General features: G+C 45.7%; 1 protein-coding gene across 1 annotated transcript in view; it reads left to right on the top strand.

Annotated features, from left to right (window-relative positions):
* Positions 1 to 7,777, top strand: part of T265_15216 (hypothetical protein) — a gene marked incomplete at both ends in the record, with an annotated part of 9,985 nt that extends 2,208 nt beyond the window's left edge. The window contains one exon of the mRNA XM_009177072.1: positions 7,435 to 7,777. Coding sequence (XP_009175336.1) covers positions 7,435 to 7,777 — 343 coding nt within the window. The remainder of the gene's footprint in view (positions 1 to 7,434) is intronic.
* Between the last annotated feature and the right edge of the window lie 10,900 nt (positions 7,778 to 18,677).

Below are 18,677 nucleotides of genomic sequence, written 5' to 3'. Positions count from 1 at the left end.
CGAAGTGGTTAGAGCGCGGATTACTAACCTGAAGGTCCGCGGTTCGAATCCGACCTCCGCCACTCGACTTCCCCTGTCTAGGCTTGGGCAACCTGGCAGTATCCCAGCCCTCGTGCTTCCTTCGGGTGGCATGGCAGCTAGGCACCGGAAGGGTGCTACAGCTGAACGCTTTATCTTTTTTTTATCATTCCTGATGCGGCTGCGCACAGCAAGTGCATTTTGAGCAGCACCGGGCTCTTTGGCTTTAAAAGTATTTCGACCGTATTGGATAATGCGCCGGCGGTCACGGTCAACCGTTGGGCGATCGGAGTGTGCTGTTTTTGGGGCCGACCTTTTCTAACCCGTCCTTCCTCGGGGGAGGGCAGCATCGCTGCTTCCATAAATATGGACATGCTGGTCGCCTGGGGGAAACATCTTACTGCCTTCACACTCTTGTCGCAGAGGACAGTACGACTTTACCCCCAGACCGCCCCGTACCACGATTGCTCGTAGTCCGGGGTCTCGCTGCTCTTGGTCTGGATGCTCCCCTTTGGCCTTCCTTGCATGGTTGTACCTTGTTGAACGAAGTTCCAGCCAGTGTAGCCCGCGGGATCATTGCAGCACTGAAGCCCGACCACCACGTCAAGGTGGCAGCTTTAGGTCGGGACCACCGTGGTGCAGTCCTTGCTTTAATGACACCCTCTTTGTGCCAGGTAAATGACTCCGCATGGCATTCATACTTTGTGTCGAATGTATTTTGCGCCCGTAGCGTTCATTTGAACAGTCTTTTTGGCCCAGTGCTACTCATGGCAGACCGCTTCGAAGGTCTAGGAACTAGGATAGGTCTGTCTCTCACTATGATGCCAAAATGGTACAAGAAGCCCTAGTTTTCCACTTCAGTAGTATTTTGGCTAAAGCTCCTCAAGAAAAATTCTTACCTCCTTGACACCACTGCATGAATCCTAGTATATTCAGGCATATGCAGGGTTTGTAGGAGCAGCATTCGGGGTGGGGACACCGGGGTTTGAGCACAAATGGTGTGTTAACATCGCCGTGGAGAACTGTGGGCTAAAGTGCGTTTAAGTGCATGTTGCGTTTGTTGAAATTCAGTCCGCTACGACAACCCTGAATTAAAGTTTGCAGTGGTGGATGAACGCCGGTACCAAAACACGCTTTTGACCATAGCTATTTTAGGTGGGTAACGTAGACGGCAAACGCCATATATTTTCCTTCTTATTTACGCCTGTTCTTTGGTTTCGTTTTTCACCTCGGAGATAGTCTTGCTTAGCATTCCTAATGAGATCCAGTGCCAACCTGTAATGATCGTTGAGCTGTAATACTCTTTCGGTGTCTCGCTGTCATGCTACCCGAAAAGGCGCAAAGGTTTGGGTGTTGCCAGATTGCCTAAGCCTAGAAAGAAGTGGTCGAAGTACAGAGGTTGTGTTTGGACGGCGAGTCTTTCGGTCAATAAGTCCGCGTTTTAAACTCGGAACTGTTTCGGGCTCACAACCCGATAACGGTAGAAAGACTTGAGTAATTTCCATACCAGGCAGCACTAGTCCTGCGTTCACCGGCAACTGAATGATGGCGTTATCGATCCCGGTAGGCATGTGCTGTAAGCAAATGTATTCATGTGTTAGAACTAGTGTCCTGTGCCATAGGAGATAACAGTCTGCAAGGTGTCGTTCACCTCATTTTTTTATTCAGTCCTAGTGTGTACCGGATCCAACCAGTTGACTTCATTCCCGCATAACCCATGGGATACGGTCCTCCTGCTGCATGAATAGGAATCACCAAGCAAGGCCGTACTACATTCATGTTACTCGCTGTAAGCGGCATAACTGTGATCGCGTTTAACTCCAATAGCTATCTGCTGGTCTATCCAATGCCTCACAAGAATTCACTCTCGTCCAAGGTATCCTAATGCTAGCGTTCCAGGTGGCCGACTTTTTAGCCACGGGAACAAACAACAGAAAACCCGAAATGATCAGGAGAAAATAGGGTTTACTGAACGTCAAGCATTTTGACGTCTAACTGCGGTCACTCGTCACCATTTTGATGGCGATTCGAAAAATTGGCCACAGTCAGGCAAAAGGCAATCATAGTGCAGAGTATTTTAAGATCCTTTATCGAGTGCCGTATGGATGGGAATTTTAGCTTATGTGTGAATCGAATTATGGTAGCGTCAGCCCACCCTAACTGCAATTGTTGGTTACAGGGCACGAGTTCCAATTGATAATCAAACAAAACGACAACATGGGTTCAGCTCAGCCAGCAGCTGTAATCAGCTCTCCAAACATCGGTGTATGTGCAGGAAAAACTAAAAAAAAACGAGTGAGTAAAATGGGATGGATTTCAACCTTCAAATGTATCAACCGTTGTTTCTCATTGCATGATGCGCACCGAATCTTTCAACACTCGACGTTCTCCTTACACGCAAACTGAGTACCAACCCCCGAGACCGTATGTTAGAAAACTTACCACCCAATGAGACGGCGGGAATGATCCTAGGTTTCAGTGAAGTAGAAGTTGGGCTATTAGTGCTATAAATTTCTGGCCTTTTTTGGTGTTATTCTTGGGATAGGTTTTGCGGGTAATAAGCTTAGTCGACTGCTTCTCCTGAGCCCAGTTTGTAATGGCTCTTAATCAAACTCTGAAACTGGTTCCCAACCTTGTAGTTCTGCAGGTGACTGCCGTTCGCTAATGCCGCTCCATGGTGTCAGGCGGATTCCCATTCCTTTCTCGTCATGTCTTGCTTGTACACAGACTACTTTGGTCTCTGAGGGCATTCATTCGGGGAGGTGAGAAATATTCGTTCGTGGTAAGTGGCATACTCTTGTCATTCCTTAGAAAAATGTACGGAGACTTGATAAAAAAATAAGTGAACCTTATTCGTCGAAGAGACATAGGTCGTACGAAATGTATTACTTAAAGTTTGGGTACTCTCGATGTGACTCGTCTTCCGGATGAGGCCTGTCTGTGCATGGCCGGAGACGCTGCAAGATATGGCTGCTGATCAATGTCCATAGCCTTGTTGTGGGATCCTATCCAGTGTTGTCTGTGCACGGAGACGCTGCAAGATATGGCTGCTGATCAATGTCCATAGCCTTGTTGTGGGATCCTATCCAGTGTAAGGACACGTGTGTGTGCAGTTGTAAGCACTTCGAAGTGATAAGCTTGCACTGAGTCCTTTCCATATCCTTTTCGTTCCTTCAAAACTAGGCCTTCAAATTAGTAATCGCTCCAGAGCAGCGGCACATCAGTTTTGAACCCTTCTGTGCTGCTGGTGATTATGATGATGATGCTTTATCGATAAACTCCCAGAGTGCTTTGTGTCGTGTGTTTTCGCTCGAGGTGTCTTGTTCACTACTGTTTAGTGGCAAGCCCGATTCGACAGTATGCACTCTCAAGTAGAAATATCCATCAAGGGAACGTATGAAGATACGGAGTTTACTATCATTGTCAGCAATAATGATATCCTGTGTTGAACACCTGTGACTTTTTGCCGGACAGCATTCCTAATTTAGTTAAATGCAATGTTTTTGCGTTAGAAGAGAAGTAGAGCGAATAGTCCTGGTGGCAATTCACCATACGTAGATAACCAGTCAAAAATCTGGAGAAAGTGACAGTCACTCACCCTTATACTGGTGAACCTACACAGTTGCTGGAGTATCGCCAGCGTCATTTTGGTCAACAGGTGCACATTTCGGGAACAGGCTCAAATGGTATTCAACCTTTCCACTGACAATCCCTTAGAAAACGAATCACCACAGGATGGTACGTTAGAATTAGTGGTTGGTAGAATAGGTAATTTGCTGTTCACCGATGCATTAAGGCCCTGAAGACTCCTCAGATCATCCGCTCTTAGAGATCCCGTCTCAGACATACTGCCCAACCAGCATTATGAAACTCTAAACTTGAGACTCAACAATATGGCTTATTAGTACCATCAGTTGTCACGATTGATTCGAGTCAGGCATTTTCGGACACTCGATTCGGCCAAGGTGTGTGAAATTCTCGGGAAATGTCCTATCTTCAGGTGTGAACGTTCAGAAATTAACATTGATGCATTGTTCCCTACTTTATAAGTGTAAAACGCATAGCGAGAGTTAGCCATGACGCTTACATCTGCTTACCTTCAGAGAATCGAACAAGGCTCCCACAAGCAGCGGTTCCATTATCGAGGTTTTGCTTACTTTCAGCACATTTGTACAGGAGTGAAGGAACTTGACGTCTTCGTCGTACACCTTTTGATGATAAAGCCTTCGAATAACTCCCCGCACTCCCCCAAAAGGGTAGAAAACGGCATTGAAGCATCGGTGTTGAACACTGATGTCATGCTGTCGATGATGATGTGGCCAATCCATTATGCCTTTTGACCACTTGGTTCTAGTTCTTTCATCTTGAGTTGGTTATGTTTAGAATAAGTTGCTAGGTTTATCCCTGAATGCGCATATTGCTTTAACAAAGATGAAATTACTGTCTGTCCACAAAGGCTAATGGGGCATGTTAATTGGAAAGTGGAAGTGTCTTCCAGGAAACTTGCACAGTCGCATGATATACACTCAAGTTTAAATTGCCTAACGGGAATCACCCGATCAGACGCCATTTGTATACCATTGGCTGGGTGCTTTCCTGGGGTAATAATTTGCGGATATGTTGCAAACCCCAACTTCCCCTCCAAGGAACTGGGTTGGCCGCTGGAGGAGTCCCATGGCAACCACCTCTTATACTCCCATTTCAGGTTTGCGCGGTGTTGGACACCGATGTGCTGTCGTTCGTGACAGCATTTCAAGGCGACTGTCCTCCAATCGTACGCAGTCCTCGTGCGTTAGTTAAGCACCATTATTCTCGCAGTGGTTTTCCGTGATATTGTCAATAGCCACATCAGTCATCATACACTAAGATGCATGTGGCAGTGTACCTACCGGCCGTGTTGACTGATGACGATCAAATGTTGTCATTCATCTTTTCGATAGCTTACTGCTATTGGTTTAGGCTAACCGGGCGGCACCATCGTGATCCCTGTGCAATCATGCACCCTGCTACTGGCTTTCTACTACTGTGCCCCCTCACAGCAGTCCTAACTTGCTGTTAGTGCGTCGCTGATGAGAGCTGTCATTGTACATTATTATTGAGCCATCTGGCCGACGCTAACTTCACCGCCCTTCAATTACGGTAGTGTTTCAAATTTTGTTCTCGCAGCATGTTTATCAATGCCTGAGGATCAGACCACAAATCACAATTGAACACTTTGTTTGCTACGTCCTCGGTAAGTAAACAGCTTTTTACTGTATTTACAGCTATAGACGCTCTTGGCTGTATTACGGTGTTTTTTCGACAAATGAAGAATACAGTTAATTCGCGCGACAGTGGCCCTGCTGCGAACAAGACAACTGTTCACTGGGGTAATGTGATAGATAGATGGGTGCAAACGGAGGCGATTGCTACCCTCATTCTTTATTTCCCATCGCATGTAAGTCTGTCTAAATTCCAGTTACCAAGAGACTGCCTAATAAGGACCATCTGAGAGAGTCTCCAGCGGCGGTACTTTGACCTTTCGACCAAGTTGACCGGTCTTTTTTTCCTACGGCGAGATTAATTCGAGTACAATACACCGAAGTCATTCGAAGTGGGGGCCACTATAGTGGGAGAAATATTTTCTCCCAAACTTGGTGAACAGGGGAATTACTCTCTTTTATTCAGGTGACTCCCAACTAAATAGCGAATTTCGAGCGCTTCTTTATTTGGGCTAGTTTTTTTTGAGGCGCTGTGTGACCACCGGCGAGAAAGCTTCGGCATTAAGATGCAAGCTTCAATCCGGGAAGTCACTTTCCATTCTACGCCCAGCCCCCCCGGTGTTCTCTTCGAGACCTGCACTACCTGGTGGCATACCAGTTCGCGTGTATTACTCATTACTGGTGGTTGCATTAGCCAAGCAAAAGCGGTCAACTAAGGTCATGTCTTGGAGCTCATTTCAGTGGCAAAGCGTAGAAAAATGACATAATTGTCCTCACTAGAGAGGGTTATATCAGAAAATTAGGGTACTCTATTCCGTGACTGACTTCGCTGAACGAGAGTTGAATAAATCGTTTTTCTTAGGGGGGTGAGATGACTCAGTGGTTTGAGCGCGAATTTACGGACTGGAAGGTCCATGGTTCTAACCTGACCTCTGCCTCTCTACATGCCTTGTCTAGGCCCGAGCAACCTGGCAATATCCCAACCCTCGTCCTTCCTTTGGGTGGCATAGCAGTTAGGCACGGAAAGGGTGCTACAGCTGTGATTTTTTCTCAGGACTTATATCTGGCAAAACAAAACAGGTTACAGGATCCGAAGTCCTGTGCATGTCAGTCGCATTTACCAACATACTAGAGGGGGGCATCCCGTCAATTCTAGCGAGATATAACTGAGACAAGACCGTCATCTCTGAATCATTATCTTCACGCTCTATTCGTTTCGGTTTTCGATATTCGGTACAATGACAAGCCGGTTAAAGTGCCGATAGTACTGTTTGGGTTTCGATGATGTGGCTGTGTCCGTAAACATCCATGTACTCGCACACGGTATCTAACACACTGGTCGTAGGAGCACTGGAATAGGGCCAGTGTTTTAGACTTTTTTGGTTGACTCATTCCAACTGGTCTAATATGTTTGGAGGCAGTTGGCTTTCTCTAATAGTGACCCCCATCGTTGTCCCATGCTACATATTCATTTTGGATCCGCGCGCGGAAAATCTGAGGTGTTTTTGGCCATTGGGTTTCCAAAACTGGCTGATCCCAGCAAATTTGTAACTCACCTACCAAGGAATGGTTTGGCTGGCAAATACTTCAGTTGCGGAAAATATCCGACACCACGGAGTCCGATAGGTGGGTTGTCGGCTACGCATTTCGTACCGTCTTCTTAGGGGCGCGCAATCACCGAGGTGAACAGCGCCTAATTTCGCAAAGCAGTAGAAGAGGGATTGCGAAAAGTCTGTACAGTTGGTGTTGTATACCTTTCCAGGATGGGTGCCCTCCTGTGCTTGCCTGAAGATTTTGCGATACGTGATCCCCACTGACGTCTGCGGTGTTCGTTCACCTGTCCAGATTGTCTTAGTGAATTTTTGGAGGTTCGCATATCGTAAGATGCTTGCGGCAGGTTAGCACCGGGTATGATCCTTGTACACGTCCCCCCTGGGTGCTTTTGAAACGAATTTTCCATGTTTCTTCGCCGTGAACGTCCGCTGCCACCATTGTTATTTCGCCCCTAGACAGCCTGCATTCCGGAAACTGACTATGTTTTTAAACCTGAGGTTGTTGTGCTTCCGCTTCTCCGAGCAACGGACACCTTTTGTTTGTACCCTCTAGGTGGCTTCGAGTCTGGATGTTTTTTTTCACTTGACGTTCTGCACTTCAATGTGCGATCCGCTACTTTACTGATCTATTTTGACACGTCATTTTTCTCTTTCTTACCTAGAGCGCTTGAAAGCTCCAGTGATGAATCGGAAAAGATAAAGGAAAGGACCAAACACCGGAAGTCCAAAACCAAGAAACACAGGAAACGATCTCCCTCACCGTCTTCNTCGGAAGAGTCGAAAAGGGCTCAGATTCAGAGAGGGATGAAAGTGACAGGGAGCACAAGCGCCGCAAAAGGAAGCACCGTTCCTCCGTCAAAAGCCATTCGAAGAAGCGAAAGCACTCTCACTCCCATAGACGCAAGCATCGGCACTGACCTCTTGAGGCCCGATCCATGTACAGTCTTTCTCGGCTCAGCGATTTTTTTTCGAAATCTCCACCGGCACTGTGCTACTTATGTGTGATATGTTGCGAATTTATTGTATTATACACCTCTTCTTTACCCACTGGTGTTCCACGTTACTTTTCGGACTAATTTACAAATAGCTGCTCGTTTTCAAGTTTAAGTCTCATGTGCAGTCGCGTTTAAACGGCACCCGTTAGCGCTTTACTAATCATGGGTTATTTGTGCACCGTTTTCTTGCATCCGCTTGTTCGCTTTATTGCCGACTTCGGCAGAAGGGCGAACGTCACAGCGGTAGACCGTTTACAACCGTGCACCCCACCCAGATAGACGAGGTCGCTATTTCGATACCCCCTATTTTTCTTTCTAGAGAACACGAAATTCAGCTAGGCTTGCAAATCGCTGTTTCGCCTATCAAGTGAGATAAAGCTCATCTGGGCCGGTTTGCTTTAAGTGTCCTGGAAATTCGTGCAATTCCCCGCAGTTGATGGCCGTGCCCAATTTTTTTAAATTTCAGTCTCTGCAGCCGTCCGGTGCCGCCGAATTCAGCAGTTATTTCTTTTGACTTCAGCTGAATAAGCGGATGGTTGTTGTTGATTTCGCATACATCTTCGGAACAACTTCGAGTTCTCTTTTTGAGCTCGAGATACCTCAGTGGTTAAGGCGCGAATTCACTGACCGAAAGGTCCGTGGTTAAAATCCGACATGTGCCTCCCGACTTCCCCTGTCTAGGGTTGGGCAACCTGCGAGTATCTCAATCCCCGTGCTTCCTTCGGGTGGCGTGGCAACTAGGCGTCGGAATGGTGCTACAACTGAACGTTTCTTTCTTTGCAGCGTCAGATAGGTCCTACTGGAGCTGAACAGCCCTTCGTTCCGTCCTAGCAGTAATGTCCCTGGTCTTCAGCTGGGAGGCGCACTTCACGAGAGTAACAGTTGCAACCACTACTGTTGCAGTTAACCTACATAGGACACTTGTTTAAGAATAATCTTCATGTAAAATCGTAGTGAATTTTCGGAAAGTCCGTCTGAGTATAAGATCTATTCTCAAATAAGACGCTTTGTGACTTGCCACCGGTTTTTTTTACTGGATCTCAGTTGGCTTAACGACGTGAGCCGCAGAGTGCATCCGGGGCATTCCCATCCACCCACGATGCAGACTTCAGGAGTACTGCCCTGAAGCCTTAGTTAATCATATGTTGGTCGGCTCCAATATGTCTGCATCATTTTTATGGAAATTTAAGTTTTTCAGGATCTAGCTCTTAGGCTGATCGTATGATTTGGGTCCTTGTGTTACTGAACATGTTGGACGTTAGTCGGCAATCTGGGTAAGCATGCTGGACTTACTGGGTTGCTTTACTGGATATCAATTCTATAAGGCGAATGCAGATGCACCCACACACTTCGTACACAGTTATCCGGGTCCGAGCATATTTATCGCACTGCAGTCAACCACACACAGCGAAATGGGTGGGTTGTGGGCGAATTTCTCTCAGTCGCTAAAGAACCAGCGCTCTGGGTTTCCAATATCGGTCAAACGGAACCCCAAACCATGGTTTGCACCTTCAGTCCGGTTTAAACATCAGGGGCGATATATTCATTTAGAGCTTGTTTGAATCGCAAGTTAACATCGATCCACTTTCCAGTCAAGTAAGTATTAAAGCCATTCTAAAGGCTTGAATGATAGCGCATCTTTTCAGTTTGCGACTGGACTTGACAATACTTCCTCCGACGGGTAGAAATATTCAACAGAGGCGTATGATTGCCATCATGGTCCATATCAAGGGAAGGCAATATTTTTATTGTGATCGCAATTAGCATTGATATTGTAATTGGTATTGTGTTTGTAATTTGAACACGTGGTTGGCTGGCACGCGGTACAGCTTTGTTTGTTGGTGGTAGTAGTCCCACTGGTCGTTCGCGCGTAATCAGGATGAAGCAAACGTTAGGTACGCGGCTGGATGCGCTAGTGCGGTTGACTCCCCGAATCCGGCGCAAAACCAGAGAAAGAGATCGGTGGGCACGTTCGCACAGACCCTTTTAGCATTCAGGCAAGCTAAACATGATGGCCATACCATGAGCGCTAGCACCGCATTGAGCAATTGGATACAGGTACCGTCTGCCCGTTCCTCTTCATCTCGATATAATACCATAATTCAAAGATATGAGTGCAATAAATGACTTCGGCTCCGGGTAAGATTTTTCTGGCGTTTTAGCGCTGAACTTTCGGCGAAGTTTCATTATGGAGAAGACGCTAAACAAACCCACAACCGATCGTTTTAAAGACCGTCTACACCTCACCAGTAGGCTAGTCGTGCGTGTTGGCGGCATCATTGCTGATAGCGACGGGTGCTTGGGGGAAGGCATGAGAGGCCGCGCTCCGTCGTAATGGTAATTCTTCAGGCGTAACTTCGCAATGCAAGGTCTCCATACCACTAAGGAAGTGCGCTGGCTGAGCTACTCCGTAGTTGCCTAAGTTCAGACAGAAACAATCGAAACAGCCAAGGTTAGCTTCTAGTCATAGACCTTCCAGTCAGTGAATTTGAGTTTCAACGGCTTACTTATTTCGAACCGGATGTGGTAATGAAGCAGTGGTGTTGCAGTAGGTCTAAACACATCGGTCAGAGACCGAGTACAAATTGCTTGGCGCTCGGTAAAAACGGAGGGTTATCCACCAAGATAGGGAACACAAACTTCGTCATCATTTGAAATCGGTACATCTGGATAAATTCTTAAGTTAGGAACTATATCTGACATCTTTAGCCATTGAGCTTTGTACAAATTGGCTACGTCTCAGAGATCTCATCCTGAAAATTTGAAGTGTTTTAATTCATACTTCGTTGTGTTTTTGGGCTAACTTGTCATATTGGTATGTTCTTAGGAGGAATACAGAGGGGTTTAGATGGACTGCCAATCCTCGGTACTTGCCTGTCTAGCCACAGGATTGTAACGGTGGTGTGCAGCGGTGACAGCAGACCCGGATGCTAGAAGACCCACGTTCTTATGCAAGGTAGTATGCATTAATAACCCGTTGAAACGCATTAAGTTCAGGTGCAAGTGGAGTCGTCAGTTCAGTAAATGCTAGAGTTACACAAACAGTGTAGCCCTTCTGAACTCCAGATTAAAATCCGACAGCCTCAGTGTACCCGGCTGGGTTTAGGGAGAAAGTATGCTTTCAGGCTTTGTCATTGACTTGTGTTTATTTTGCTATTCAGTTTCACCTTGTGGTTTGTCAGTTATCTTACCCTCACTGTTTGAGATGAACTTTTTTCTCAACCGTCCGTGACCTAATGGAAGCGAGAGAAAGTCAGTCACCGTGAAGTATACCTTACTAAAGATTGGTCGGTTGGAAAGAAAAAGTGGGATATACCCGTACATCCAGTAGTACTTGATATCTCCCGTATCAGTTCTGCACGAAATTCGAGTGATTTTACCTCATGGCTAAGTGGGCCACCAGAATGAGCACTAATTGCGCAGCCATATGCGACACCAATCGTGTATTGCTTTCAACTTCCTCTGTGGAGCTACACTGTGAAATTGATAGAATTTCGCGAAATGGTATTTTTTCCTTCCTGGGTTTGACATCCTTGAAAACCAACTCAACCATGCCTAAAAATACGAGCTCTTTACGACCGGTCGTTCTTTACATGAATTCGCTGAGGAGAGTCTGAACTCGAAATATTTAGCCAAGTAGCTGAATATCTTACATCGGAGCAACGCATGAGTGGACAACTGTGTGATAGATTTTGAATCACGCAGGCTCAGCTCGTTCATTAGGGCGTACCCTCATCCACGGTAATGAATATTTGGTGTGAGGACCCAATACCCGGGTTATTACTCATATTTCGGAAGTAGCGCGGGGCTACGCTGCATCCTTTTTCAACCATAACGAGACATAGGAAGGTAGGGTCTCGTTCGGTTGCTCTTTCTAAACTCTTGGCTCTTGAAGAAGGCTACGACATTAATCCATAATCTTGTTTCCTGCTCCAAACACACTCTTAGCATTTGCCTTAACAGGGCGGACTAATCAAGGCGCCAAAGAAGTCATTCAAGGGACGATTTCGTTTGGAATCCAAATTTTCTCATGCGTTCATGTCAAGGTAACAGAGGTCAATCCATGAAAGTTGTTTGTCAGTGCGATGCCAAAGCTGGCTTCAGTGAGCCTAAAAGTACTGCGATATCTCGAATGTCGTACATGTCGACAGTTATTCCTGTCTTCAAAAATGGCGTGGATTCTGTGTGAAAACCACCGTGGTATCAGCCTGGTAGCTGTGGCGTCCAAAATGTTCTCTGGCGTTATACTTCGAAGGTTAAGTGAACACAAGGAGAGATAGACCCGTGAAAAGCAGTCTGGGTTATGTCCTGCAAGAGGATCGACCACATTTTCACCCTCCGACAGATTCTGGGACAGCGGCACTGCTTCCAGCAAACAACAACGGTGATCTTAATTTACTCGGAAGCTACCTTTGACTCTGGACCATCAGACACATTTGTAGTATCTATCAAGGAGAGATGTCCCCATAATTTTTGGCCCCCTAGAGGCAGTGCACTCCAACTCTCGCGGACGTGTGAAGGTCTCCAGGAAGCTCTATGCCAAGCTCAGCACATCAAATGTTGTAAGTCAAGGCTTCCTTCTTCCAGACTTGCTCTTCAACTTCGTCATTGATACGATTATGGAGAACTCAGTACCAAACTCTAATGCTATTGGGAGTAATGTGCTCCCGAGGCACTCGCTCACTGAGTACGCAAATGGCATAGCCCTTTTTGGATCTGACGCCGTGGTAATGCAAGCAATATTAAATAATCTAAATAATTCTGCCTCACGATTTGGCATGCACTTCACACCGGAAAAGTCTAAAGTGCTACTGCAAGACTGGGTGGGCTCGAACCCTAGCCCCATGCTTGCGAATGAGCCGATCGAGGTAGTAGACAAATTTGTTCACCTGGGCAGCTGCATCAGTCCCGGTGGTTTCGTGAAAGATGATATTTCCATCCGAATTGGGCATGCAAGAGCAACTTTTGTGGCATCACCTGTGGCATAGGCGTGACATTAGCTTATCCATCAAGGGCCGAGTTTACAATGCTGCACTACTCTTCATGTTGCCATACGAGCCAGAAACGTGGTCACTGCGAACCGAGGACGTCAAAGAACTTCGATATTCGATCACCGATGCCCGAAGCTGTTGGGAACACTTCAGCAATGCTGAAGTACGTCGAATGGTGTTCGGAAGAGATACCTCACCCTCGACAGGTGCACTTGTCACAGGTTGCGCTGGCCTGGTCACGTGCTCCAGCCGACCGACTTCCTCGAAGGATTCTTTTCGCACAACCACGCGGAGTATGGAGGTCAAACAATGACTTGGCGCCGAAGTGTGAAAGCCATTACCGGCAAACATAATTGCACATGTCATTGCCGTCCCCCGGGAGGGAAACCCAGAGAAGGGCCATATCAATGGTTGGATACATTGTCAGACATGGCCCAGTCGCGCCCTCAATGGCGCTCATGCATCCAAGCCATTGCCTTCAATGCATGGATTCTTTCCCAATCCACCTACATAAAATTATATCAGCTACCGCCCGTAATGTGGAGCTATCTGTACCACCTCCCTAAACAATTGGTGAACGAGATTGTGGCAGCTGTATCTATTGTACGCGGTTTTTACAGCTGCTGCTGCTGAACATAATGGCACATGAAATCAAACTATACTGCAAAGCTTTGTACAATTGTTCCAACACTGTCGAGAGTCACATGCAGTACGCATCTCATGAACGTCCGGGTATAATATAACTCGCAACCTCGCTTATAGTGGTTGTAAACTATAATGTTTGGCCACGAGTGGCTGATCAACAACACGATCAATTCGCTTTTGGATAGGGTAGGGCTTTTCAGCTTCTTTGGAAGACGAAATCTCTGTTGACAACTTCAGATCATTCGAAAGGAACCCTGAATGAGAATAAAGCTGAATATGGATGTCTCACTTCTTATAGGTCTCGAATAGTGGATGAGCACGTTAGGCTTTAAGCCTAGTGCGAGCTTAATCTAAAAGTTTTCATATTTGATAGTTCGGTATACCTAATGAATAGGGTTCACTCTTACTCTAACAGTTTTCAAGGTTTAGTTTTCGATTTAGAGCCTCAGCGAACAAGGTAATCAAGGAGCCATACGTGTCAGGCATTATAAAGTAATATTTGTTCATCTTGAACCACTTTGACCCGAAGAACTTGTTCGTTGTATATCTTTGTAATTTACTACTCACAAGGTTGCTGAAAATCCATCGACAGCCCACGGCTCATGAGGTAGGTGCAGCACATTCAGTTGCCTGAGAACATCACAAATGAGAGATTCAGCTGGGTTCCAGGTGAGTCTCTTGAAAAACCAAATTAGTTTGCAACTGAGTGTATATTCGCTAATTGTTCGTTGTATGTTTGATCAACCGCTAGCGAAAGGCACTGACACCCAGGACTGCCAACCTTACACACAGAATGTGTTCTTCCCAAAGTCTGCTCGTTGTTACTATCTCAAAGACATTTTCATGCAATTTCCTTAATGACGAAATTTCAAGCAACCTTTCAGCATATATGGATTTACCACTATGCTTTATGAAAGGCGTCGCATTGTGTTTTTGGACACACTAACGCCACATACGTAATCTCGTCAATAGCAAGAGTTTCTGTAAAACGAATGTTTTCCATTTCACTTTGTGTTGTAGCCCTATGGTAAGGTCGCCGTCATATTTAAACAGTACACAAACCCGTCATTCGTATCATCTTGGGTGGATTTTACTCAAATGTATTTCCACACAAGATCTATTCATAGAGAGAGAACGTACTTCACAGTTAGATGACCCCTAAAAGATTAACAGTCGTGACCGACATGTGGATGTCTTCTGCTCACCCGACAATCTGTGACTCCAAAGATCGAACACCCTTTATATCATTTGCGCTGGCCCGTTGCTTGGAACGGTCCACCTAATCAATGATTGAATGAATATATCGAACTACATCAAAACACCGAACTGTAGTAGTACAAAGAACGCTACGGATCTGTGTAAAATGTTTGTTTTTCAAATCACACTGTATAATCTGTTGATTGAACTTTCTAAGCAACAACAGGCAAGGGAAGGCTAGAGAAGACCTCCAATTCCATACGGTTAACCAGTTGAACAATCATGAAGTGTGATGATCATTGTTATTTTATCGATCTGCATTTAGGTGTATATGTCAAGTCCATAGCGCAATCTGACTGATAATGAGGAGGTAACATTCCACGCCCAAATTGCTCTGTGCACACGACTAATTGTCTTTCACTGAAAACCCTTACAAAAACGCGAGAAACTTCCTCTTAATTACCGCACGGAAGGCACACTTCGACTGCAGGACGGTAACCAATTTCCGCCAGGTACAAGCTGTAGTTACCAGACATGAGCGACACCCTTAATAAGGAAGGTTGCGTCAACATATGATCAACGTTTCACCTTTCTTACGATCGACGATCTGTGGGCGTGCATAAGATAGTAACTGGTGCGGCAAAATATAAGACTTCAATGAGGGCTGGCCCTACAGAAATCCTGCTTATTAGTCAGAAAGTGTTCTATTTAGACACACAGTGGCATAACGTGGATAAGATGGAATTCGTGGCAAGTCACCGGCAGTAAGCTGGAAAAGTTTTCCAGCCCGGTGTTTCAAACCAGAACAAAGTAGTCCAACATAATTCAGATAGAGAATATTTAGCAGTCGTCTAGGGCAAGAACTCATTCATCGTGCAACTGATGTTGTGTAGTAAATTTCTGATCCCAGGCGATGGCTGGCAGCAGTTTCGTCGTTATCCGTGCTATTCTATTGCTAGTGACTTGCGGACAACCTTTCAACAAATTAAATGACCCAATAATATCCATTTCTACTAGGATCCAAAATTTTATGCACTCATCCTCAAAATATCCCGAGGCTTACCGAAAAAATTATTTCGCGCCATCCAGTCAAGTCATGCATGCCTACAGTCAAGCGTTCCACTTCTCGTTGCACATGGCAAAAATTGAAATCGGGAGTAGGTAGTAGTGAGTCCCAGTTAACTCAAACGGGCCCTAATAATCAGTATTTTAGTGGGGCGGGCGAGAAGTCGGTATAGGTGGACGAAAACGGAATTCTGTGAGTTAGACGGAGGGTAGTATCACAGTCTTCTTGCTCCTTTTCTCCGAAAGGGTTCTACAGTTAAACGATTAGTTTACAGTAGAAGCGGATGCACAGTTAGTTGGTCGGGATCGGGTACAGTTTCAAGTGATAGTGCACGTTGTGCCATTAAAGAGCTTGCTTTAAAAATGTCCCTTCTGGACACGCGGGTGCGCGCGACAGGGTTTAAGTAAAATCTATTCTAATCCTGTGCTATCTTCCGTCAGTCTGCTGTTTGCTAGAAACAAAAGAGACGACCGAAAACGCGTTTAAAAACAGTTCGACCAACACGCTAAAACCCGCTAGTCACCAATGGTTTTGGAAAATGGCAAAACACAGCTGTACCTGGACTACCTAGGGTTGACAAGGCAAATCCCATCCATTCACACTGCTGTGCTTTTAGATGCTTTGGGAGAGGCTGTTCGGTTTAGTACGGCTAAACTATCTTCTGTTTACTGGCAACTGAAATCAAATGACCAACACAAGACCATAAAATAATCCCTCAGTAATTTAGATAAATTTTCATATGGTACCGTTCGACTTCGAGGACGTACCAGTCAACTTCCAAAACTAGTCTGTTAGGCCAATAAAGGCCAACGATGCAGGAAGCGGTGTAACCCTGGAGTAAAATGGGGGCATGCCAGCGATGGAGGAAGCGGTGTAACCCTGGAGTAAAATGGTACCGAACGCAAGATAGGGCAAGAAAGGTTAGTGAAGCGGTTGCACTAACCGAAAGGAAATGTCAAGCGAAATTACCTTCTGAAACAATGTCGGCACACATATTGCTGCAAGTACAAAACATAAAGTAGTCTCACTGTGATCGCAGGCCATCAAGAGTCGAAAAGGATAAGTATTGCGTTGACAGAAGTCCTTGAAGATCAGACACTAACAGGAAGCCGAGGTCCTTTTTAGTATGTTAAGGTTGCACCCCGAATTGCACCGAAAGACGAGCGCCGCTAAATCCTACCAATGTGCTAACTAATCACAATGCTCATTGTTAAATCTGACCGCCGTCTCCGCTGTAGTAACTAGTGTTGAAAAAACTCGCCGACGAGGAACACAACAGCTTTATTTCAGCAAACGGGTGAGAATGTGCAGGTACAACGGCCTCGCGCTACATATTGAGGGGGCACTGTCTGACATTGATCCAGGGCTGTCTGATCGGCGTTTGGTGGAGACTGAGGGTATCGGTAGGTTTCGGGTATTCTGTGACAACCTTCCTCAGATTCATCAACCGCACGTGGCCGAGAGATCGAGTATTCAAACTACTAGCCAGGAAGTCACGGGTTCGAGACAACCTGGAGTTTAATGAAATGCACACTGGTGACGATTCCCAATAGTGACGAAACAGCAGTAGTGCTTCTCAGCTTTTCAACGTAAATTAGCTTCACTCAGAAAAATAAACCTCCACTATAAAAAACCACAATATTTCAAGCTGTTTTTGACTGTGATCACACTCGTCACATGTTGAAGTGATCGTGAGGTTTGTGCAATCCGTCCGTGGTTGGGTTTCCAGCCACTCTGATCTTATTGTGCTTGTACTTGGCTGGTCCTCGACAGTATATACAGAAACACCGATGGAGCGAAAAAGTAAAACAGATTTTGGAATCAACTGATCTGTGTACTCATAATGTATATGATCAATAGGACACATGTGAATCAACAAATCACCTAAGTCCTTGGTGCGCAGCACGCGCCAGTCAAAAGTTTTTCGCAGTGCCAGCCCATAGTCATTCAGTGTTACCGCGGTAACGTGTCAGTTCTGCAGAATTTGGACGTCGCATTTTGGAACCCACTTCGAATATAATGTACAGTAAGACGTATTCTTTCGATACAAAAGTTAATCGACAACACTTCTTTCCAGTTCTCTGAAGGTGGAGGCCTGACAAGGTGATACAGCACTCTTCACTAGTCTTACAAGATTCTCACCTTATCCATGGAAACAGGGGTGTTGAGGATCAGTGTAACTATGTCTGCATTCAGTATCACGAAGTCAGTCATTGAAGGTTTTACTGGTGACATATGGTATGCTATCAGTCTTTCGCGGCTGAACCCCCCCCCCCAAAAAAAAACCAGAGAAAAATTTGTACGCCATTTGGAATAAGAGTCCTTGATTAAAAATACTGGTTCAATAATGGGTCGCAACAGTCTGAATGTACTTACTGCTAAACTTTCACTAACAACTGACCAGACAACCCGATTTAGCGGTGTTTTCCCGGGGTTTATGTCAACGCTGAACGCACCTTGTTGCCATTGTCTATAGCAGAAACAATGTCAGATCATCAGCAAGTGAGTTCACCTTTTCCACTCCAGGATCACCAGTGAAGATCTTCCAACACAGCAGTGTGCCGGGTAGGAGGAATGAACGTTGAAGCACAACATCCCATCTGGGGATGACGGTCGGTACATCGCGTCAAGCAATGTAACCGACAAAAAGCCCTTTTAATTATGGATTCCAACCTTCTTTATTGGCATTCATCGGAGGGTTGGGGTAGCGTCCGGTATTAATTCAGAGGGACCCACTGGTGCAGTTTCGATTAGAAAAGTCAACGACGTCATTAACTGAATCACAAGATAGAAAAAAGAGACGAGGTAGACAGTTGACGCGCCCGATTCACTTAGCAGTACCATATTGAACTTCGTAATAATACATCCTTAGTGAAATACTTCGGCAGATGATGGTAGTGAAGGATTGTACCAGCGTTTCTGGGAATAGAAGTGAACTTTAATGTCCCATGGCATGTCTGGATTGTGCACTTAACTTCAGAAGTAGTCGTGGGTTTGAATCCACCTGAAGA

Source organism: Opisthorchis viverrini, assembly GCF_000715545.1.
Source record: "Opisthorchis viverrini unplaced genomic scaffold opera_v5_394, whole genome shotgun sequence".
In the NCBI taxonomy this organism is placed as follows: domain Eukaryota; kingdom Metazoa; phylum Platyhelminthes; class Trematoda; order Opisthorchiida; family Opisthorchiidae; genus Opisthorchis; species Opisthorchis viverrini.
This window is presented reverse-complemented; position numbering and strand designations above follow the sequence as displayed.